General features: G+C 42.9%; 1 protein-coding gene across 1 annotated transcript in view; it reads left to right on the top strand.

The window, feature by feature from the left end:
- LOC143322512 (protein kinase C-binding protein NELL1-like) overlaps positions 1 to 23,799 on the top strand; it is a 229,592-nt gene that overhangs the window by 160,519 nt on the left and 45,274 nt on the right. Inside the window, exon 14 of the mRNA XM_076733753.1 lies at positions 16,203 to 16,325. Coding sequence (XP_076589868.1) covers positions 16,203 to 16,325 — 123 coding nt within the window. The remainder of the gene's footprint in view (positions 1 to 16,202; positions 16,326 to 23,799) is intronic.

Here is a 23,799-nt window from a genome sequence, read left to right as displayed (position 1 = left end):
TTTCCCTGCTTCTCCTCAGCTCCTTCTCGAGGATTTCAGATCCTCGGCGTGAATGTGAAACAGAGTTAGCGTTCACGGTGCAGGGAGGTGACTGCTCATATTTCACGACGCTAACGCGATTGCACGTTAGCTTTGCAGTCGGTGCGTTGTGCCGAAATCGGTATTGTTATTCTTCATTGTGTCTGGATCTGGAAAGGTTTTTGGAATGATGTCACTGCTTTAAGCAGGACACACACAGACACAGAGGAAACCAGTCTCTGGTTCCTCTGGTTCGTCTGGTTTCTCCTTCTCTATCAAGCAGTTAACGAGGGAGAGTTAACTCATGAAGTCCAGTTGCTGCTCTGATTATAGAGTAAAAGCGGAGGCTGACATTAGCTTTAGTGTGCACAGTTGTGGAGTATATATCATTAATGATAATAGAAGGTGCAATATCACCTCATGATATATGGTGTAACATACTGTGGATGTTGAAATGTGGCCAGATACTGAGTTTCCTGACAGATAAACACTGGAAGGGTAAGAAACGGTACCTTGAACAGAGCCTGAAGGCACACACTGTAGACGCCTGATCCCATCCCAGTATAATTCCTGCCTAAATTAAAACAAATGTTTTTGATTATTTACTCTGGTGATGGATTTTGTTGATAGAAATTTGTTTTGGAGGATTTATTACGCGAGGGTCTAAGGATAGTGGGTGTCGTATGCTGCACAGATAGTGAAGCCCCTGAGCCAAATTGTGATTTGTGATGTTGGGCTGTGTAAATAGAACTGACTTGACTTGAGAGCGTTGAACTGCCAGATTTCTTTGGCAATGGAAAGGAACAATATTGTTGAGGTTTCAGTTGCATATTCTGCCATTCATTTTAGCTATGCATTACTTCTATGATGGAAAATGATCACATTTACTCAAAAAAATATCGCAGGCGTATTTTCATGTAGCTTTTAATTGTGCCAGCATTGTGTGACGCAGCCTTCCCGACATGTGCTCGAATCCTGCAGGCATGAATGACAATCCGTCGCTTAATACATTAATCACATGTTTTGTATGTAAAATCTTAATCTGCAAAGCAACCAGTAATTACAGCTGTCAGATAAATGCAGTGGAATGAAACGCTCAGTGTTTCCCTGCGACATAGTGCAGCGGTATGAAGAAGCATGAAATGCCGCCTAAATATGCAAGTTACGTTCAAGTACCTCAAGATTGTACATACCACTGGTCTGTAAAAACATCTGGTGTTTGGTGACAACAGCTCTCGACAAAGACTTTTTTGTTTTTTTTTCATGTAAACGTACAACGCAGGTTCTGTTGTTTGCACAGTGACATCACGCACGTGTCCCCAGCCATCCGAAAGGAAGTCACCTGAACCGTGACAATCAAGCAGAAATGAGAAAGAAAAAACACAGGGGCTGCAGGAGAAATGTGTCTGTTGACAGTCACTGATGGCAGTAATGTGTTTCTTCCTGCCTTTTCTCTTCAGGCCAGTGTGTGTGAGTCTACTGTCTCTGCGGACTTTATCTACCCACAAGCTTACCTTATTTTCCTCACGCTGCAGCCGGCATACGTCTACAAATTTACCCTCAGTATTACAATCTGAGCAGCTCCCTCCTCAGAGGAATAAAGTGTCACCTATTGCAGCTTTTACATGACACATCATGTGTCACCTTTTGCACTGGACACTCTCGGCCTCATCTCTCTCTGTCTCTGCTGGCGGTGGAGCCTGTCCTTTGTCGAGACAGCGCCCTGTAAACAATGGGAGGCTGCGGTAATTGTGGTTCCACTTCAGTTCACCTCCATGGAAGCGGGCAAACAGCTCTGGGGAAACAGGGGATGGACGGAGGGAAGAATGGGGTTGGCAGGAAGTATGAATTTCTATACCTCACCTTCTTGAAATGCCACCGAGCTGTCATCACATCCATGTTTATGCAGCTCACTTCAGTTCGCTGCTCAGCCAGGACGAATTTACTTCTCTGCCGAGTAAAATATTTGATGTGAAGGTGATTATGTGTACCTATTTCAGTTTTTATTTGTATTATCTTTGGTGGTCTGTGCTCAGCTCTAGACTTTCCAGAGATCAGCTGTCAATCAAACCATGTGGTTGGGACTATGATGTCTTTTTCCTTTGGTCTTATTCATGGCTGGATTAACCACCTACAGGGCGCCTGGGGCAAAAAATAGCTGCTGGACCCCCATTAGCCCACTGCTCCTCCCTCGCTTCATGCCATGTGTACGGTTTGTATGCTGGAATTCAAGCTGATCCCAGATTTGCTGTGTGGTAATTTGAGTTTTCACATCAATTTAGGATACATTATGTAGTATACAAGCACAAAACGAAAATATAGATAAACCCTTGGTCTTATCGTGTCAGTTGATGTTGTGCTTGGCGGTGAGAATTCCCAAACATATTTTCAATTTGTAAATACCAGTTTTCATACCGTGAATCAGGAGCTTTCAGGTCCGCTGCTGTTCGGGGGCTCGAGGGCACTTTCCTGCTCTGCCTGGTTGGTAATCTGGCCGCTGACTTTCCTTTTCGGGAGTTTGAGGTGTTTGCCAAATCTGCTATCAGTGCTCATGCAAACAAACCCAGTGTTTCTTGTGTTAATTAAGCAAAAATGCATCACTTCAGAGGCAATCACAGCATCTAAAGAGAGAAGTGTGGCGCTTTTCCCTGCGCAGCTCTGATTGTGTTCACTCTGAGGCTACATGGTGCTCCTTTGTCTATGTTCAGCACTACCAGAATCAGGGTGACTTGCTTTGTGTGTTGCTTTTCTGCAATTTTAAGATCAAATAGCACCGATTGGAGTGACCTTTCACGTGCACGGTGTGCACAAAATGTTTCAAGCCCACACAAATCCATCGTAAAAATGTACTGTAATGCTAAAAACACCCAGTGTGATCAAAACCTTCCTGTATGTCAGACAACGCTTCCCTGTTGGGGCCTTCCACAGTTTTGAGGGATGGAAAATCTTTACTGGCTGTTGGGCGAATACACATAAAGAATCACAACAATTAGAAACTAGATACTTATTGTCAAGAAAAAAAGTGTTTTTTTTATATAAATGTGCTGAGCTTAGACTCGTATCAGTGTTTATGTCTTTATGCTGCAGTGCGAGCAGAGCTCAGTGATTTCCCCTGTGGAAGATCACTATGATCTCTGACTTCACGTGTTGGAGGATAATAGTTGTCGGCCATAGGTGTTATCCACCACATGTGCACTTATCTTAAACAGGTGCTGGTATGGCTCACAATTACAGATTAATCTGCTGGAATGGGAGGTTTAAGGTCTTTCCTTCCGCTCAGCTCCATCCTGTAAATAATCTTCAACGGCAGGTTCAGCTCGGGCTGTGAGATAAAGTGTAGCATAGCCATTTTAAAATGAATTCCTCATCTATCAGAAGCTGTTGCTTTGCACACGCCACGGCTGGGTGAAAACACTGAAACTCTTCAATAGATTAAAGAGCTCAGTTACTGCCCAGATACAGTTTTATACTCCTCCCGGTGGACACTGTAGTGTGAGCATGGTCACAATTTGAACAGTGTTGCTGGCTGATTGGCTGACTGTTGGCAGACACACAAATACAAGTGTTTTCTTTTTTAGGCTGAATTAGCATCTAATGGTTATTTATAATGGGTTTGTGAGACACTTCCATGTAACATTTGACTCACTTCCTTTGTAGAGATTTAACAAGCATCTGAGCATCTTTCAGCTTCGTTTTTGGTCTTGATTCATTGTCACCTCCTCTATGAGTGTGTCCAGGTGCAGCCCATTGTGCGCTTCCTCTCCAGCTCCACACAGCAGCCTGCAAAGTTAGCGACCAGCTGGTGAACGTGGCATTGAGCTGCTAAAGGGGCAGATATTTTTCTCATGGGCTGGTGGAGACCAAAACGGGCTTAAAAGGGCAGTGAATACAGAAACAAGACTCCAGAATGAATGCTGATGTCGCCCCATATCTGCTGGATGTGCACAGGCAGCTGTTTGCTAACAAGTTGTCAATGATGATTGGTAGGAATGACACCGATTAAGGAAAACAACAACTTCAAACAACTTCAGCTGAACAGAAATCATCTCAAAGTCCAGCAAACCACAGATTTCTTTACTGTCGTCCTTATTAATAACTCTCATAGTTGATAGTTATTTGTTCAGCTGTAGAATGTCCTCTTTCTCTTGTCGCACCTCTTTTGAGGGATCATGGATTTTTAACGTTAGATTTTGTGGAAAACAGGGAACAACCAACAAATGATTGGATTTGTTTTTTTGACTTTCAGATATCAACATCGATTTAGAAATCAATCAAGCTTTAATCAATAACATTAGTCCGTCCACCTGCGAATCCTTTATTTGGCTGACCTAAACGCACGGTGGTGGTATTTTAACTGTATTGATTGAAGTGAGCAGATTTAAGTGTTTGCTTTCGGTCGACTAATCCATTATTCAGACAGCAGCCGCATCACGCTGCCGTCTTTGATCCTCTGATGTATATTTCTCTTCAAGCCTCATCTGCACTCTACTGATCAATACCTGACTCTTTTTTTTTTCCTTATCAACCTGCTGTTCGTAGACAATGGCTCGGCTGTATGGCTGACCAAAAGAAGCTGCCATTAATTTCATGCCTCAGTTGCTCCATATATTTTCCAAAATTCTAGCATTGGGAAAGGCTGCATCCCCCTCAAGACACATTATATGTTTAATGAAAATTTGATCAAATCCAATTCCAATTATACATGTAATGAATGTGGAGCTCAGGTGTGACGAGCCCGGAAACCTTGGCAACCCTCCCTGTGTACATTAACTCTTCAAAAATGGAGGTCATGCTGTCAGGCTGGCTCGGCACCAGCCGATTTAATAAGCCCATCAAACACAGTTTGGGACGGAGTCAGATAAGTTTTCCTTAGTCCTCACTTTCATCCATGTGTAATTGGCTCTGAGAAGCTGGTGTTTATATTTAGCTTCCCCATAAAGGTTTGATGCAAGGAAGGCTTCTTCCGGCTTGTCGGCAGACTGTACATCCATCCAGAGTGAAGTCTATCCTCGCGTTACGCTGCTTTAAGCTTCATCTCTTCCTTGATGCTTTTTTTCTTCCTGTTGCTCCGGCTGAATACACATGGAGACGTGTGGAATAATAATACGCGGTGGCTATGGGATGGATGTTTACTGACAGAGCACATTAATGGAACATGCTTTCATTAATGCGAGTTGCAGCCTAAGCATTTTTATTGCAGAGAGCTGTATATTTCACTGGGAAGTAAATGAATTGCTTTATCTCGCAGGCCCTGTGCTGCAGCTGCACGCAGAGAGGATATGAACTGGGTGGTAGGACACTGTAAAGAAAGCTGAATGCTAATGCCACTAAAGAAGCGGCTGTAATTCATGATTAACATATTTGCAGCATAATGAGAAGCACTTGTGTTTTAAAGCGCCCGTCTTTAGTGCTGCGTGTAAATAATACCATGTGACCGTAACACACACACACACTCCCTCAGCAGATTTCTCTTCTGGTGTCTCTTCTCCTGCTTTCCTGCCTCATTTTATTGCTGTATGTGCTTATTGACCCAGTTAGAAGGAGTGAAAGTAGTTAAGTCTGTACTATCACTGCTTGTTCAGATTTTAGAGGAGGAAACTCTAATTCTGACAAATAAGCTCACATTTCTTATGAATATGTGTGTTTTGGTGAGTGGGTACTGTAAAGATGATGTTGTGGAACATTGTCTTGCTCATTCTTGTTTAATTTTGGGTGGTATAAGCGCAGCATCGACTTGTTGCTGCCACTCAAGAAAGGTCTTTTTAAATGCTTTTGAAAACTACAAAAACGACTCATGTATACTGTACCTCTATGGCTGAAGAAGGTATGATTAATATACTGTATTTATATTGATAAAGGATTATCATTTTTGGTTCTGCAGGCCAGAAATGTCCTTATTGGTTCACTCTCACCACTCTTATGTGCGTGTCCAGATGCAGCAGACAGCTGTTTCCAGCAAAAAGCTCCAAAAACTCATCGTGTGCCACCTGTCCAGCACCATACAGCAGCCTAGCAAAGTTAGCGACCAGCTGGTGAACATAGCATTTAGCTGCTAAAGAGCCAGATATTATGTGGTGGAGACCAAAACAGAGCTAAGAGGGCGGTGAATGACGGGACTACAGAAACAAGACTCCAGCTATCTGCTGGATACCTCAACAACTTCATACACGGGCAATGTGTCAGTGCTGTATTTACAGCCTCAAGAGGCAAAAAAAAAAAGATAACTGATGCAGGAGGTAAAGGTTTGTTTAGGTTAAGGGAATGTAAACTATCTGCTTAGGATTATGGGAAAATTTTCTCCAATGGCAAGACTGTGAGACACTCTTGCATTCTTGATCCACCTTTTTTATAATGTAAAAATCTTAAAGAAAACACAGCATTTGGATGGAAACATAGCTCATGCACATGTGCATCACCTCAGTGCCTTAATTCAAAGGTGGCATTAGTTATACTAACAGATGAAATAGAAGCATCTGCGTCGTATAAAGACAGATAATTAAGATGTCTTAAAAAGTCAGCAGAATGTGTGAAGGTCCCTAATTCTGCACTGACCTGTGCGAGGAGCCTTTAAGCCCAGTTATGTCTTAATGAAATCTTAATAATGAGATCTCTGTCTTTGTGAGGACACGTGCCTGCAGTATTGAAAAGCAGCTGTGTCAGGTGGAATTCATTCACTGGCGGGTCAAAAGAAAACAGCCTCCTGAGCTCCAGATGGAAAATCTGAAACTTTCCCCAACTAATTTTATGGAAATCGATGTCCTCCAGGCTAAATGCTACGACAGGCAATCGATACATTTCCCCCTGTGACACAGGACAGATCTCTGCTGAGTTCACATCGCATCAAGGTGAGCATCAAGGCTGACGCAGAAAGTGAGCATGACGACTTTGCGTTTTTTAAAAAAAGGAGAGAAATCCTGCCGCGCTCTGTTCTTTTTTATGGGCTTGTCACTGGTCATTAAATTCCACATTACTGAAGTGTTCTGCTTGACATTATTGGATGAGACGACGATAGGAGCTTAAGAGATGAGGACATGATTTAGAAATTTATCATGCAACGGAAAAGTGAATCATGAGGTGTTGGTTTTACTCATACGCACAGACTCAGTGTTTTTGTTATGTTTCAGAGACAATGTGCAAGAAAAGGAACAGATGAAATGTGAGAAACGAAATGTCAACAGACACCGAACAACACTGACTTCACTTTAGTTTCTTTGCGACACGGAAAACATAATGTGAATTGACGTCGCCGTTCCAGTCTGAGTAAAATATGTATAATCAGGGAAAGTAACAGAAACCCAGGAGACCAAAATTATAAATAGGCATCAAACAAAAAAAGGGTATAAAAAGATAACGTGCTGTGTGGAGACTCTGCTGCAGGAGGGGAGATTGTTAGTGTGGAGACGGAGCTTTCTGAAGGCTCGGGACAGATGCCACTCAGTCACCTGAGAGGGCCACACTCAGTACTCACTGCTGCACATAAAGGAGATTTGATTATTGAATTTTACATCAGAATTCGGGCATCACGAAATCTGCACCACCCGTGTTATGCTTCAATATTTACTTTCATAGTTTACTCATTTACTTAAACTGCTGCCACATTCATCCAAAGTTCTTCTTTGTGCAGCTTCAGAGATTTAAGGACACATTAATGTTACACTACCATCGTTTTCAGACGTCAATAGTCTTTTCTTTGCTGTCAATAGACAAGATGGTGGTGAAGTAATGGCTTTTTTGCCATTTGCTTCTGATGGAAAAATTCTGCGGTGTTAAAAAATGAATGTTTGGATGTTACAGAAGTCTGATGAAGGCTGTATACGGTTATGTGCCTAAACTACCTTGTTATCTTGGCCTTGACATCGAGGAAGACCAGCCCTCTTATGTCACTGTCAGATCAGCTTCCAGCTGTCTTTGCAGAAGCAGCAGAGCTCGCATTGTGTAGCTCCTAAAAGTCTCTGTTCAGAGTCAAATGTGCCTTTTAAAATGATCTCCACCATTAAGGAGCACTAAGGTTTCTGACTGATTTGCATATTATGCAAAAAACAGTTGAATAAACAAATGTTGGGAGCTAGTCTACGGCTGCTATTGAGTATTCACTAATTGTTAGTCTCTAAAATGTCCCAAAAATCCAAAGTTGACATATTCAAATGTCTTGTTTTGTATGATCACGAGTAAAAAACCCAACCTTCAAAATATCTCCGCACCCACAGAGAACACAAAAACGATTCCAAACGCTCAACAAGCCAGTAGGTGGCGACAAACTCAATGATGCATCAAATACCAGAGAAGAACATCTTCAGTCTGCATGATGAGCTTATTGTCCAAACTCTAGTAGCTAATTATTTACTCATAGTTACTGAAGTTAACAGCCGTCTGCCATTGATGTTTCAGACACACTGTGTGCTCGTAACACAAGCAACAATGGGCACAAACCAAATGAAGTTCCCAGAACAGTTTGTTTTACATGTACACACAGTTTTAATGACATAAAACGCCGTTTGCATGTGATCGAGGTGCAGAGGAAAATGTTTGTTGAGGCTTCAGTTCACTATCAGAGAAAGAAAACCTGCAGATGTTTGAGCCGTGTGCGTCAAAGTTTATGTTTCCTGGCAAAATGTAACGCAAAATGATCTGATTCGAACATGTAAAACTGGGATTTCTGCAGAGCTGCCTGTTTCTGAATTTCCCATTGGCTGTAAAATAGCTGATAGCAGAATCTTCCAGACTCACAAGCGACAAATCAGTCAGCGGTCCTACAGTGTTTTGATTCAGTGAGGTTTCTCAAAGTAGAACCAAAAACCCTGCTGTGTCTAATAATAAGCCTCAGTAATATCCTTAGCGCTATTATACTAATTACAACCCCTCATTTTTCTTAAAGTAATGATTATCTCTTATGACATGCACACTTAAACTTAATCTAATGCACTTGACAAAATGTTATAAATTATTAGTTTTACCCTCCACACTCCAACATAGATTGAATTTCACAGTGTCAGAGCGGCTTAAGTTACACCCGTAATAGATTTACGTTTCAATAAATATTTGAGCCATTTGGCTTCCTGTCTTATGCAGCGTGAGAACAAAAGTTCAGGAAGCTTAAATTTTAAGATTGTTAGCATGACGGGAGAGTGGAAGAGAAGGGCTATGAATCACTGATAGAGGTGGGAAAGAGTGTAAAACAGAGAAGGTTTGATAAAGATGTAAAACAGCAAACCGGGCTGTCATCGCCTTCCAACATGATTCATATGAGCATTTTCTGATCTGGCACTCACACAACTCTTTCGGTGCCTGCCGAAAACTGTGATAACTGACTGCTGATTGACGTGGTTTCTAAAACTACCTGGTTTAGCTTGAGGAAAGATCATCATGACTGAAAAGAAAACACCGCTGACTTTTTGTCGGAGACGGGATGAAAGTCGTGTTTCTGCCTCACAGACAGCAAAGAGGTCACATGTTTCTTGAAACGCCGCTTGTCATCATCATGTCATCACTCCTGTGGGTGGTCTTGTGATGTCAGAGAAATCAAAGAAATGCACTCTGCTAATGTTCTCAATGAGGCTGTGTACAAATCTCTCATCACTTACTGCCTGACTTCTTGTAGCAACACCACATTATGAAAATACTCCAAAGTCCAGAATTAAGCGGAATTTTACAGTTGCAGCTGGTGGAGGTGGAGGAGTTTTAACTGCTTTATAAACAGTTAGGTAATTTAGTCAAGAGGTTCTGCACTTAAGGGTTGGGACCTCTTCACGGGTCACAATGAATCTGAAGGGTCTTCAGATGATTAGTGGGAGAGAAGAAAGTGTTCTGCTCCGCAAATCTTTATTCACTTTTTGGACTTTTCTCAGTGATTTTACCTCTTTGGGCTTCAAACTGTTATTTTAATGAGAGCATCAAAGAAGTTTGGAAGTTGACAAAGGGCCCCGAATACTACACACTGCTAAGGTGTCACAGGTCAAAAGGGCTGGAAAACACAGTTTTAATCTTAAACAATATGTTGTATTTCATAAGGACCCATGCTGTTTTCATGCAAAGGAACGACAGCTGCCATATAAATGTGGTGCAGCAAAAAGGACAATTTGACCCTCTAAAAATGGAATTCAGTACCTCAAAACTATAGCACTTTACTTGAGTAAATGTACTTGGTTACTTTCCGCCTCTGCTTCCTCACATTTTCTTTCAGTGTTTAAATCATACTGAACATGAAGTGAACTTCACAGGCGGCATGATTAAAAATGAATGTGAAGAGGCGAGTGGACACAAATTATTAGCTCTAGGCAGTGCAAATGGAGTCAAATGTTGTCCTTGCATTGAAAATGTTTCAACTTGAGTGGAAAATTAGCATTTATCCCGAGGCTTTATGACGCCGATTCACCAACAGGAGAGAAACTGGAGGGAAAAAAACAAAGAGCTGCACTTCCTGGTGTTTTACTGTCTGTAAATAAAGGAAGGCAAATGCCGAACGAAAGCATGAATTTCTGCACTGTTGTGGCCTCAAATGGTCAAATAATGGAGTGAAATGTGACACCCCACCTGTGAGTGCTAGTGTTCAAAATATCCATGTGAAACCCACTAAACTGCTCACCTGGAAGGAAAAGTAAAGGACTAAACACGTTGGTGAGAAACACTTTGTCCCATAATCCTGAGAAAAGGGAAACGACCTCAGTCATCCACGTGATCCTCCTTTCATCCTGTTCTCCGCCGCGCTGACAGCGATGACGCCACACCGAGTGTGACGGCCGCTGTCCGTGGTCCTGATCATCAGTCATTACACATCATTAGCCCAGCGCTTCGGGGGGGTCACCTCAACATGTCTAGGCCTGACACTGCTTCACGCTATAATCATCACTAATTAGACCGAAGCTGACAGAGAGGCCCGCTCAGACGAGGCTGTTGTTCTCTCAGCTGAGCTCACCGCTGTCAATGTAATAACTTTCCGGTGACACCGTCGTTCATCACGCATTAGGTTATTGTATCGTAGAGCAAAAAATCCCCCTTTGGAAACTGTTAAATCACATCAATCGCTGGTGGTTTATACATTCCATTAATTATTCTGTGAGAGCTATAAATTTCTTTTCAGTCCACCCACTCAACGACAGCTTTCACAGCTGATTTCTGAAGCCGGCGAGGAGGTATATTAAAAGTCAGTCCCTCTCTTAGCCACTGTTTGTTGGCTAAGTCCATGAAATGTTATATCAAAGCTGCATTAAGTGCTGTTTTTTTAAATGAAAATTTAATCAAACGACTTGCAATGCCAAACAGCCCCTCACACAATCCACATCATAATAAACTGAACCCATACAGTCGATTAGGGGCACTACAGCGGCTGCAGCATCCAAACATTCATTAATCTGAGCTCTTCTGCAATCAATAGCAGAGCAGAGAATAGCGCAGGCTTCAAACACACATGAATGCTCTTTACACACTGATTGATTTCAGTCGTCATATTGCTTATAAAATTCAACGTGGTCTTGTCTGGAGTGGTTTTAATGTGTGTGTGAGGGCCCCTCAGGTCCTCTGGCACGAGCTTTGTAGTTGTTCTGAAGTGCAGGACAAAAAGCTTTTAGCTTCTCTGCACCGAGCTGCCGGAACAATCCGCCCAAGGATTTGATCCTCAAGTTGAAAGTGTTGACGTCTTAAAGTGTGTTCTTAAAACTGACCTTTTTCATTTGACTTTTACCTGGAGCGTTTTATGGCTATTCATTCTTTTCTTTAAATGTTTTATTTATTGGAGTACATCAGCCTTTTGTTGTTTTAGTTGTAATTGGTCCATTATCTTATTGGTCTTATTTGTAAAGCTTCTCTAAAGCACTTTGAAGTGTATGGCTCATAAAGTTAACAGTCCTTCCTCCCCAAAAGACAGCAGCATGTCTGCGCAAGTGCGTTATTACAACTCACATTTACGTTATTTTTAGGTGGCGACCTCTAGTGGCTGTAGTTGGTCTGGAGAGATAAAATGAGGAGTTCAGGGGAGCTGCAGGAGGTCAGGGTGGATGAACAGGGCAAACAAACACAGGACTTTCACCCAGGAGACGGCTGTCCATGTCACAATACAAAAAAAGTGAATGCTGACTTGTTTTTGAACTCTTACTTTAACCCAAACTACGATCTTTTCCCAAAGCTAAGTCACTGACAAATGACCTTTTCCGTTGTTTAGGTGTGAGCATGTGTTTAAGTCATGCCTAGCTGGCAAGCTGGCAAAAACAAAAGAGAAACACAAACTTGGAAACATCTTGGTCCAAATTAGAATTTTATTTCCTCGCAGTTATTTATAACGTTCAGGGAAAACCCCAAACTGTCGGAGGGCTGCTCGCGCTGTATCGCTTACTCGCCTTGGCGGTTCCTCACTCGCTCATTATCCATCAGTTCAGCCTCTGCGCCTGTTTATATTCCAAGTCCATAATTTCAAATTGGCCAGCAGACATTAAACAGCATGAACGAGCAGCCGTGGCCGTCGGTGTTTTGCTTGTGTTGCTCTCCCCTCCATCATCTCACAGCCATTAACTCGCTGAATATTTCATCATGTGACTTTTCCTCTATTACTCCAGCGTATCCCTTCACATAAACTCTCCCACATCCAACCAGCGGTGTTGACATTCACCTCCGTTTTATAGTTCAGTGTGGGGAGGAAATCCTTGGGAAGAGAAAAGCTAAATAATTTCTCCTAGTTGCTTCGGGGCTTCATGAGCACCACTCATTAATTAAGGGGAATGTATTAGTCATGACTCCCACCAAAGCCGTTGCATATTAATAAGGAGTGTGTTTTAGCGAGTGTGTACCTTGCGACTGGAGGCCGCCTCAGGCCAGGTCCTGACTGGCACTTAAAGACACAGTTCATGGTTTGATATAAAAAGATATTTCAGCTGTGCAGCTCTGTTGTAAATCCCCACCGCAGCACCATCAAGGGCTGCTTTTTAATGTATTGTTTATAATCATCTAAAATCATGTTAGATTCTAATGGAAGATGTATTAACGGCAGCTTAATCACATTGATAAGCTCAGCGGCAAGACTTGAATCAATAAACACGCCGCCAAAAATCAATTAATCCCATATTTATAAGCAACAGAGAGATCCATAATTATTATTTCATGTTGTTATAATTACTGTATGTTCTTTTTAAAAATGCATGAATCAGATTTGGCTTTTCATCTAATGGCACATTGCGACTTAAGCAGGGTTGCGGTGGCCTCGGGTCAACTCCACAGCAGCCTCATTAGGATATTTCAGTGTGGGACTCATTAGTGGAACATGTAGTATGTCCTGTGACATGTTGACTCTGGTGTGATGAACGTGCTGCAGCAGGCTGATGCAGACAGGCAGAAATCAGTCATCACTGTTCACTGTTGAAGGCATGATAAACTCTCCATGAGACAATGAATCCATATTGCAGGAATGTAGTTTACATGTCGGTCTTGTCAGAAGCGGGGATGAAGTAAACGCTGTTTTCATGGAGGATATTTTGACATGTCTACTCTGTGAAAAGGTTGAGATTTTGTCTTCTGCTGTGGAAATTTTTATCTCATCTCTTTGTGCAGAAATTTTGCAAATCCAAGGAAATTAAGCTGCTTCCATCACTGTGGTTTGACTGCAGGTAATGGTTCTCCAAACACAGTCGGCCATGTTCACAGGCGGGGAGTCAGTGAAGGACTGTGTCCTTGTTGCTCTAGTGACTCCTACTGGACGGTCAGGGAACCCAGGAGCGAACAGGGGGAGCGCGGGTCCTTCCCACTCCTTATGCTCCTCTAGCAGGCGAAAAGAAGAAGTTTGAGACATTAAGAGTTAGCATGGGGAATTTTGCATTTCAAATTGGAAGAAATAAGGCCACTGAAGTTGAAAATATGTATATATCGAGTTATTTGCATGCATCTTAGAGCTTGCCTAAATTTCCTGCACACCCATGGTGCTCAGAGCAGTTCGGCTGAACTGTGGGGCCTCATTATTCTAAAAGTTCTTGGACAAGGCTCTCCAGGTCTGATCCCAGGTCTGATCCCTCAGACGCACATTAGCCAACACAAATATTGAAATATGTGCATTTACAGCACATGAGCTGTTATCATTCAGTTAATAATAACAATAATCAACTGTATTTGTTTCTTTATTAGCACCTTTCATGCAGGCATTGCAGCTCAAAGTGCTTTACAACAAAGCATGCACCAAGTGAGTGCTTCACATGAAAAAGACATAGAGTGGACATAAAAACAGAGATAAAAAATGAATGTAAAATACGATGGGGAGTAAAACCCATGTGATAATGATACTAAAAGTAAGATGGAATAAGGATAAAAATAAAGACAATCCATAAAACCACACAATAAAATATAGATAAAAATAGATTACATACAAAACATAAAATCAAGTAAAAATACACCTGGCAAACCAGAGAATGTTCCAGCACAAACCCTGGTTAAGGGGAACAGCTATCAAGCTTGCAAAATAGAAACAAGCCATAAAAAATATATGACTTTTGGAACATATTGCAGAAGTAGTTTGAGAAATTTCTATGGACTAAGCATTGATCACTGTTGTAATTCATTGTAAATCCAAGCTGCAAACTATTCTGAGCTGCAGGTTTTGATACTCAGAACAAAAGCTTTCAGCAGAAAAGACCTTAAACTTTCTCCAAGGTCCTCAGCAGAGGCAGCCAACCGTCAAAGTCAAGGATATTAAGGAAACATCTGGAAAGTGGAGCTAAAGTTTGGCTATGCAGCCACACATGAACACTCCTGACTATCAGGCAATGAGATGGAATTACTGTTCAGTAGGTCTCTTAGTGGTGCTTAATTATGCAGCGCCTGCAGTACTAAACCCACCTCTTATTCCCCCCGGCCCAGGCAAGCATCAAAAGAGCAGTTCATGGTACCCAGCAGAATATAAAACAATGGCCCTGAGCATGCAGCGTACATGCAGCACAGTGTGGAATACAGCTGTGTTATCAGTGAGTCAGTGTTTCATGAAGGAAACGAAAGCCCATGCAGCCCATAACAGACCAGCTTACTTTTAATTTAAGGAGAGAAATGCCAAAATTGCGACGGAAAGGTTTTGACATGACAGCAGTTTCACTCTCTGCTGTCGCTGTGGAGAGCTCGGCTGATGTGATGCTTGTTTCTGCAGTGTGATTACTTCAATTTGCATCTTTTCAGCCATCTGGAACTAAAGCCTTTTAAACAAGCAAATCACGCCTCGTTAACTGCTTTGATATCTGTAATGTTACATTGTTTCCATGAGTTATACTAACCAGGTAGGACGCTTACCTTTCAGATATGCATGAACCTCATCCGGCCATATTGAGCTTTGATTGTATTCTCCACATTATCTGTGTTTACATTCTTTTATTGGCTTTGTAATGTCAGCAACAATCGAAACATTCACTTTGCCTCATTGCCGTGATGAAGAGCAGCAACTGTAGTGAGCAGCTTTGCAGTAGAGATGTGCTTGCTAGGTGTTTTACTGAAAAGGAGAATATGAAAAACAAGCAGTCCATGCTGACCAATCACAGTTCTTGTGATCCTCATGTTGTATCTCTGCAGCTGCAGTAGCTCCATAGTTTTCAGTAGCAACTTAGAGTCCATATTTAGTCATTTACTGATAAATATATGGTGACGCTGGAAATAATGAGACATTTTAATTACCGTTTTCCATTAGCAGATGTAAACTCTCTGGATGTAGTGCCTGAAAGCCTCTAGAAAGCTCAAGTGTTGATGTTTTTTCTTTATGTTGTGTCCCACTAGTCACCAGTATCTAAGCCTAAGTACCTAATCATTAGGCTGAGACTGAGCGATCAGTCCGCACACCTGGCGTGTCTCAGCTGTTGCTCCCATCGCTTCCACCACCTGATGGTGCTTTTTTAAGTGAAACCAGGCTAGATAAAGCCGCGCTGCTTTTGTCATTGTTTGATTAACCTTCATGCTACAGCATTCGCTTCAGTCCCTTTTGAACACGCCAAGCGGAGCCGGTGTTGGGTGTTCAGAGAGCTGGCTGCCGACAGGAGAAAAGCTCAGCTGTGACCTCATATTCTCAGCCAGATCGCTTGTTGACTGTCCTCTAATCAGTGGAATTTCCACAAATTTTCCATCTGCCCCAGCTGAAAAAGAAATGAGTATTTTTTCCAACGACCTCTCCATCTTTCACACAGCAAACACTCAACTGTTCTGACTGAGGAGTCTCTCTCTCTCCATCTCTCTCCCAGAGCATGACGAGTGTGCCAGCAGCCAAAATTTGTGTGATGAGAACGCCATCTGCACCAACACCATCAGAGGACACCTGTGTACCTGCAAGCCGGGCTACGTGGGAAACGGCACCATCTGCAGAGGTAAGTTCCTGCCCTGGAACAGCCCTCCAGACACAGAAAAAACACGGATGCCCACAAATACCGGCCTGAGCCTCCCCTCCTTCCACATCCTTTGATGGTGGCTGATCCTCTGCTCCGTAACATCGTGGTCGGTCTGGTTCGCTCCAGCAAACCAGGCAGCAGCTGCCCCGGAGATGATGAAAATTGATTCTGGACCAGTTTCAGCCTGTTTCACCACATGTGTGCCTCCGCTACCTCGGTGCTCGCCCTGCTCCCTGTTGACCTGTCGCCCCACCCAGTCGCCTCGCCCGGTTGGTCCTACAGCGTCGTACAGATGGAGGGAGGAAGGAGGGTGGAAATGAGCAGTGTTTTTGTGCAGTGTGTGCGGTTGTGTGTGGTATATATTCACAAAAATGTAATCTGTTTTTAAAAGCCTCCGTTCAGCCTACTGCATAGACCTTTAGAGTGTTCTTACTACACTCCAGCCTAATAGCTAAAGCACTTATTGGCTGCGTGCTATTATCTTCAGAAATGAAAACAGGGACAGTCAATGATTAAATCAAAGTGGAAAAGTGCCTCAATAACAGGAAAATTAATAAATCCACAGCATAGCGCAGCAGAAATTCATTCAGCAAAAGCTTTTACAACAGTGTAACGTATCCTCTGTTTAAACCTCATTTCAGCATCTGTATTTCAGTGCAGTTAAAACCCACTTTAGTCATTTAAATGCTTTTCAAACAACCACCATATGTAACCTGGGAATATGAAAAATCATTCTCTGATACAGCCTTGCACGGAGCTTTTAGGATGTGGCACACACCATATTGGAGCCAGTATTGTTGATACATTTCATATTTGGATCATATTATTGAGTTTCCTAATCCTGATCAAGACCATATCAAGACCAATACCGTAGTCATAGTCATTGATTTCCTCCACAATACTGCACAGTGCACATAATACTACACAACCAGGACTGGTCGATAATCCACCATCCACCATTATATAGTTTCCCACATCAAGAGAATCAGACGTGTGATGAATATGAAATGTCAGTTCCAGAGAGCACGATGCCTTACAAAATGTACTGCCTACAATTAAATCAAGCTTTGTTTCACTCACACTGATCAATTTCGAGGTTTCAGCATCGGCCAGTTTGGTCGAAAAAGAGCTGTGCTGCCACGTAAAGTGAGTTCTGAAAGTTTTAACATCCTGCTGTGCAGCCTTGATACATTACTTGTTTCAGCAGCTTCCTACAATCAATACAGACGTCTTTCCAATAAACACTGGCTTTTTGATACAACCACCCGTTTTTACTGGCTTTCCAATTCAGATGTGGCGTCTTTAATAAAGTCTGTGAGCACGTGTTATTGAATAACAGCAGTCAGTGCACATCATTTTTACAAGAGTGACTTATTGCTGTTTTATTATACCAACATGATCTCCCATTCAGGGGAAGCTGCACAGTGTTTAACAATTCCTTTATTGAACTGAACAATAAAATGAAAAAGAAGCAAACAAGAAAAACATTAAATTACATTTACGCTTGTTTACCGGTTACATGAAAAGCACTTTTAGAGCTTGCGGTGCCATTTGTGTCTTTATTGTCCTTCTGTGACCTCATGTTAGCAGTAATGCAAGTGAATATTTGTGGAGGCCCGTGTAGCTGTTTACGCGCCCTTTGACATTATTGGTGTGTGCGCCCGCATGCACACACACGACCTTCAGTTTACGACTGTGTGTTCATGCGCCCGCTCAGCCGTGTGCTGTGTGAGCTATATTTAACTGTGTATTTGCACTGACGGCTGCCGCGGTGGGACAGTCGCTGCAGGTTCAGGACAGGTGGACCGGCGTGGTCGATAGCAGTCCGTGTAGGACTCTGAAGAGTCTCATTAGAGCGTTGGCAGCTTCTACAAGCCAGAGGAGCATCGCAGCAGAGTATTAACAGCCATGTTTACAGTGGAGCCAGTGAGGTGGAGATAGGGAATACCCCGTGTTCTAAAAGCAAGGTTGGATCCACTTCCACACTGGTAAAATACCAGTAAAATTCTCTTTTCCTCTTTTTTTATTAGCTTATAACCATGTAGCTTAACCGCAAATGTACGTTTTCTAAAACCTGACACTTAAATGTAATTCTATTAACAGCCATGTTGAAAATCCCTGAAATTCCAAAATCTCGATCGCTGGGCTAAGTTCTGTTTGAGACATTTGTATCAGTCAGCTTGTTTAACAGAGGTAGATGTGAAAACAGGGTTAATTTTGACCCTCTTGTCATGTTCCACCATGATTTCTCACTCATTAAGTCATGGTCTGTATCTGCACTGCTGCTCATTACCGTGACAGCTAATAATGTTGCAATTAGAAGGACAGGACAGAGGAAAGCATGTTCGCCACGATTAGCAGAGGACAGTGTGGAAGTACGCGGCTGCAGGTGGACGTCTATACAGTCGTATGTGCGAGCGCAAGGGGGACAGAGATTAATTAAGAAAAGGAAGGCAAGAAATGGATGGCGAGACAGAGGGTGAATGCAAAGACGATGGAGGAAAGACGGAGGTGTTTCCAACCGCCTCCACCCCCTCCTCTCTCCTGTAACACGGGCATTAGGATGGGAGGCAGGTGGAAGGCAGGTCTAGGGAGAGATCAATGCAATTTGCAAAGTGCCTTCCACACAGTTTCTGCTGCTGGATTGTCTCCAGGCTCATGCTACACACACACACACACACACACACACACCAACACACACAAACATAGACAATATACAACCTGACTGTAGCGCTACCTCCACATTTTTCACTCTGGTAGTCACGGCCAATGTGCAAATGATGGAGCAGAGCAGCTACAGAGGCGGATGTCTCGAACAATGTTTAGAATGTGAATTACGGAATGTAAATACATGGAAATTACTGAACGTGGTGGAGAGACTTATGTTCATGCCGGAATGTGAAACACTATGTTAAATGGACACCAGAGCAAAGTGTGTGGGTGCCCGGTCATTACACCCATACATGATTGTTGAAGATCCCGAAACCTTGGGCGTTAATCTGCTGCAATAACAGCCCCCACTCGTCTCGGAAGGCTTTAGAACCTGGCTGCAGGGATTTGCTCTCGCTCAGCCACAAGAACATGAGTGATGTTGGACCAGGAGGTTTTAATTCAGCCCTCAGTTGTTAGATGGGGCTGAGGTCAAGGTTCTGTGCATGCCAATCAAGTTCCTCCTCGCCAACCTAGGAAAATTATTTCTTTGTGGAACTCAATTTGTGCATGGGGGATTTTCATGTTGACGCAGGGAAGGGGCCTTCCTCAAGCTGTTGGCTCAAACCTGGAAGCACACTTTGTCTAAAATATCACTGTGTGCTGTAACATGAAGTTTTCTCTTAAGTGCAAAGAAGGGTCTGGCTCAAACCATGAAAATCAGCCCCAGATCAAAAGTCCAGAAAGGCACTTGTCCAAATACTTTAGGCCATATACTGCAGCTAATGTACACAGAGACCCCTCATGACACTGTCAGTTCTACTCGCTGATGATATTTGTCAGAAGCAGGTGAGGAAATGTTACACTTTTTAATAATGTCATTAAAACTATCTACATCTTACCTATCCTATTCTGCCCAATTAGTATTATGCGAGCAGGGAGTTGGAGGAATCGGCCTCTATATTCCCCTCCCCCTGAGATCTCATTACTGTGTGATGGCGACAGCGTTGGCCAATCGACCTGTGCCTCCCTTCTCATTCCCCTCATACATCACCGCGGCCCTCTCAGGAATAAGGGAATTAGTCTGAGTGTGACTGCAGCTCCTCAGCCTGTCCCCGCTAATGTTAATAAGGCAAGCCTTGAGCAATGAGCCCATAGTAGACGGGACCAGATCATGTTTCGGAGCCAAAGAGTGAGTGATTAACTTGACGTGCTAAAAGCTGAACAGGTGATGAGCGCCCTTGAGTGACAGCGGCTTATTTTCTGAGAAGGCAAATATTTTCCATTGGTTTATGAAGAGAGTGCATTTTATTTGCCGTGGAATAATTTGACCTTTTGTTTTCGTTGTGACTCAGAGGATGGCAAGGACAGCTACAGATGTGGCTTTTCATATTCACTGATTTTAAATCTCTCGCTTAGTTATTTTTATTAGACCTTAAAGGAAAAACCCTCTCAGATCCTTGTCCTGAACCCCCTCTTTTTCGTTCAATACCTTTCCCTTAATGCCTTCCAGTAACGCCTGCAGAGTGGGACCGGACGTTTGGTATTAAGCTGTGATTTCAGGTTTGAAGTGGAGGAACCCATTAGAGCAAGACCCTCCTCCTCACTGTTTCTGAAAAGGCAGCACATCTCCCCTGTTTATTCTACCAATAATCTCCCTGGTTTATATTGTCGAGGCTTAAAGGCGGCTCTAGAAAGACCCTGCAGGTGTTCATTCTGCGTGATTGACACCAGGACTCGTCACCTGGAGGCAGAAAAACAACAGCGCTGGTCATTCGTTAGAAGCGACCTATACTAACTGAGTTTTCCTGACAAGCAACCTGGTGTGGTCGTGTGAGTAATGGCTTTGTTCTCTCACCTCACATCTCATTTCTGTTTTACAGCAGAGTAATTATGGCTAATATTGTTGCTAGAGCAATGCAATGCCCCTTCGGCGGCCGTTAATGACATAATAGATTTGCCTGCTGCTGATATTATGCAAATAGACAATAGATGGAGGAGCGCTGCTATTGTAGAGGCTCACGCTGTTTAGCCTCGCTGCAGCTTTGGAATAAAAACACAATCTGAAAACACCATTTAAGATCTTAAATTTAAAATGACTGTATTCATCTCAGAGATTGCCAAATCCAAAATCTGACACGCTGGAAAAAACCAGCTTGTTAGCGCGCTTTGTAATCACATACGCAGGTTCAAATTTAACTCCACGCCTGCCAAGTACCCGGCCTATAGCAGGCCTGCAGCTGCCCCCCTGCAGGCCCGCCATGACAAGGATGATTGCAGGGCCACATGAAGAAAAGCCTCCCTCTCAAGTGCACATTTTACTACTATTGATTAACTGGGCTGACTGGAAATGAGGGGTTAACACTCCCTCTGCTTTCACTTACTCTGTCTTCCTTCTCTTCCTCTCTTTCTCTGCCCCCTCCTTTTGTGTATTACAATTCTCTGGGGGAGAGAAAGGGCTACCATTATGTAATCTTCCTCAGAGCACAATAAATAAGCCACAATAGTTCAATCGGAGCACGGCATAAGATTATAGATCAGTATTGTTCCCGCTGCCAGCCTAATGATCAGCAGCCTTTGTCGGCAGCAGAATGACTGAGCTAATCTTGTTAATGGTCCGTTTCATTCCCTAGGACTGGTTTGTATAGACAAAGGGGTTTTAAATAGAGAGGATTTGAGTAGCGAGTCTAAACAGCCGCGCAGAGGACAAAGGCATTGACTCGTGCTTTTCTCATCTCGCTATCGGAGCTAATCACAGAGGAACCATGTTGCAACCAGCTAACAGCGAGCACTGGAACCCGGGCTAATGTATTCTGAAAGATGGAGGGAAGGGGGGGGTTTGCTGCAGGGAGGGGAAAAGAGAAATGGGTGGGGGCGGGTGGGTGGGTGTTAGATTCAGCCTTCATTTCCCCTACAAGTATGAAGCATTTAATTTTCTGTTTACATAATTATTGCTCCCCTTCATCCCTTTTTGATAGGAACAACACATTTAGCGGCTTCTCTGCTGTGTAGCTCTGTGCTAGAGGGCACAGTGTTTTACAACATTTAATTGGGTGAGAACCACAGTATCTGAAGCTATGATTAATTGCAAATGTAGAAAAAAAAAATGTAAGAAAAAAAAAACCTACTTGTTTTTGAAGCTTTGTAGCAATTATCATTTGAGGCAATTATTTTTAGTCTGTGGCCTGCTGTTAGATGGAGCTGCTGCAGCAAAGAGAAGAATCCTCTCCTGCGTTCAGCTCTATCAGATTCACTCTTGTAATGTAATATAATGCACCAGGCGAGAATCTAGCCTGCTGTCCTCATTCCCTCTGATCTGTGGTGGTTTTTCCTGTCTTCAATCAGTCTTGTGTCAGTGATGCTCTGCAGTATTAAGTCTGTGCAAAGAAGACTCTTTGTTCAGTATGGAGATGCAGTGTGATACAGAGGAAGGAAAACCCATAATAACACCAACTCCAATGAAACTCCAATGCTAGAACGCCAATTCTAGTCTTTTCTGCAACAGCAATGCTAAATCATCGACTCTATTAAGGTTTAAGTGCCTGAACTGAAGATTTGATTGTCACGTTGAACTGGTCAGCATTCAGAAAGCTGCACGTGCTCTGACGGACTGGGCTTTGAATTTATACTTTACACTCAAAAGACCTAAAAACAGCTTTGGCGCTGCTAATACCACAGGTAGCTTTTCTGAGTCTGTGGGAGGAGAACGTGAAGAAAGAGTTCACATGTACATACGGTGTTTTATGTTCTGACAGCTTCTCAGGAGGAGCCAGCAGGGTCCATGGAGGAATGTGTTTGAAGACCACTCTGGCTGAGTTAAAATGAACTCTTATCATCTGCAGTGTGTCTGGTTTGGTTCTGGTGATGCATCTAATCACCGTGTTATGGTTTTATTTCCCTTTCCCCCCCGCTCTCTGTATCCTCTCCTGGTTTTTCTCCATCGTTAAGGTGCATGTGAGCCAGGAGGAGCTGTGAGGGGGGGGGTTGAATGCAGGAAAGTAGAGAGATAAGCCTCATGCTCATTGTTTGCATGTGCAGAAAACAAATAGAACACATGTATTCATTAGAAAACATTGATGTGACACCACATATACTAGTGGATCCACACTGTTTTTGGCTTGTACTCCCATGAATTGAAGCTGTTTGTAATTCCTCATCACACATTATGTGGACATGTGTTCAGGATTTTAACCAAACAATGATTTTCCTGCTTGGATTGCTTCATTTGAAGAGCCTTTAGAGGTCTGAAGCACTGAAAAATGTCCAGTATGTCACACAAGAATTGCAGAAAAGATTTGCTTTCTTATCCCTTTAGTCATCTGGTGATCCTCCAGATGTCTCATGGGGACTGTGGGGGGGTCCCGACCCCTGGTTGGGAACCACTGACTTGTAGTGTAAAGAGGAGTTTTGTCGCTTTGAGTTTCTTTTCTGGTTCGTTGAGGTTGGATGAAGGAAGCTGAGACCAGGAAGGAAAGTGGCAACCTCCACTGCTGACTGTGATTGGCTGAGACACCTGTCAGCCTTTCACATACACCTTTAACATGCCCTTCTTTCAATTTTCCCATTTCTGCTTTTCTGAATATACTTGTAGCACATCTTCACATTAGTTCGCAGATAACGACAGGTGTTTTGTTATCGGTTATTAGCACCTCACGCCCATTGAGAGTTGAAAGGCAAGCAGTGGGTTATAACACACAAAATGTAATTTGACAAAGGCAGAAAAGGAAACATTCATTAGCTGAGAAAATGTCAAAATAGAGAAAAACATTTGTTTGAATATATGTTTTTTTATGATTACTAGTGA

The sequence above is a fragment of the Chaetodon auriga genome, chromosome 1, assembly GCF_051107435.1.
Source record: "Chaetodon auriga isolate fChaAug3 chromosome 1, fChaAug3.hap1, whole genome shotgun sequence".
Taxonomy (NCBI): Eukaryota; Metazoa; Chordata; class Actinopteri; order Chaetodontiformes; family Chaetodontidae; genus Chaetodon; species Chaetodon auriga.
The sequence above is the reverse complement of the archived record's forward strand: the minus strand, read 5'-3'. Positions and strand labels throughout refer to the sequence as shown.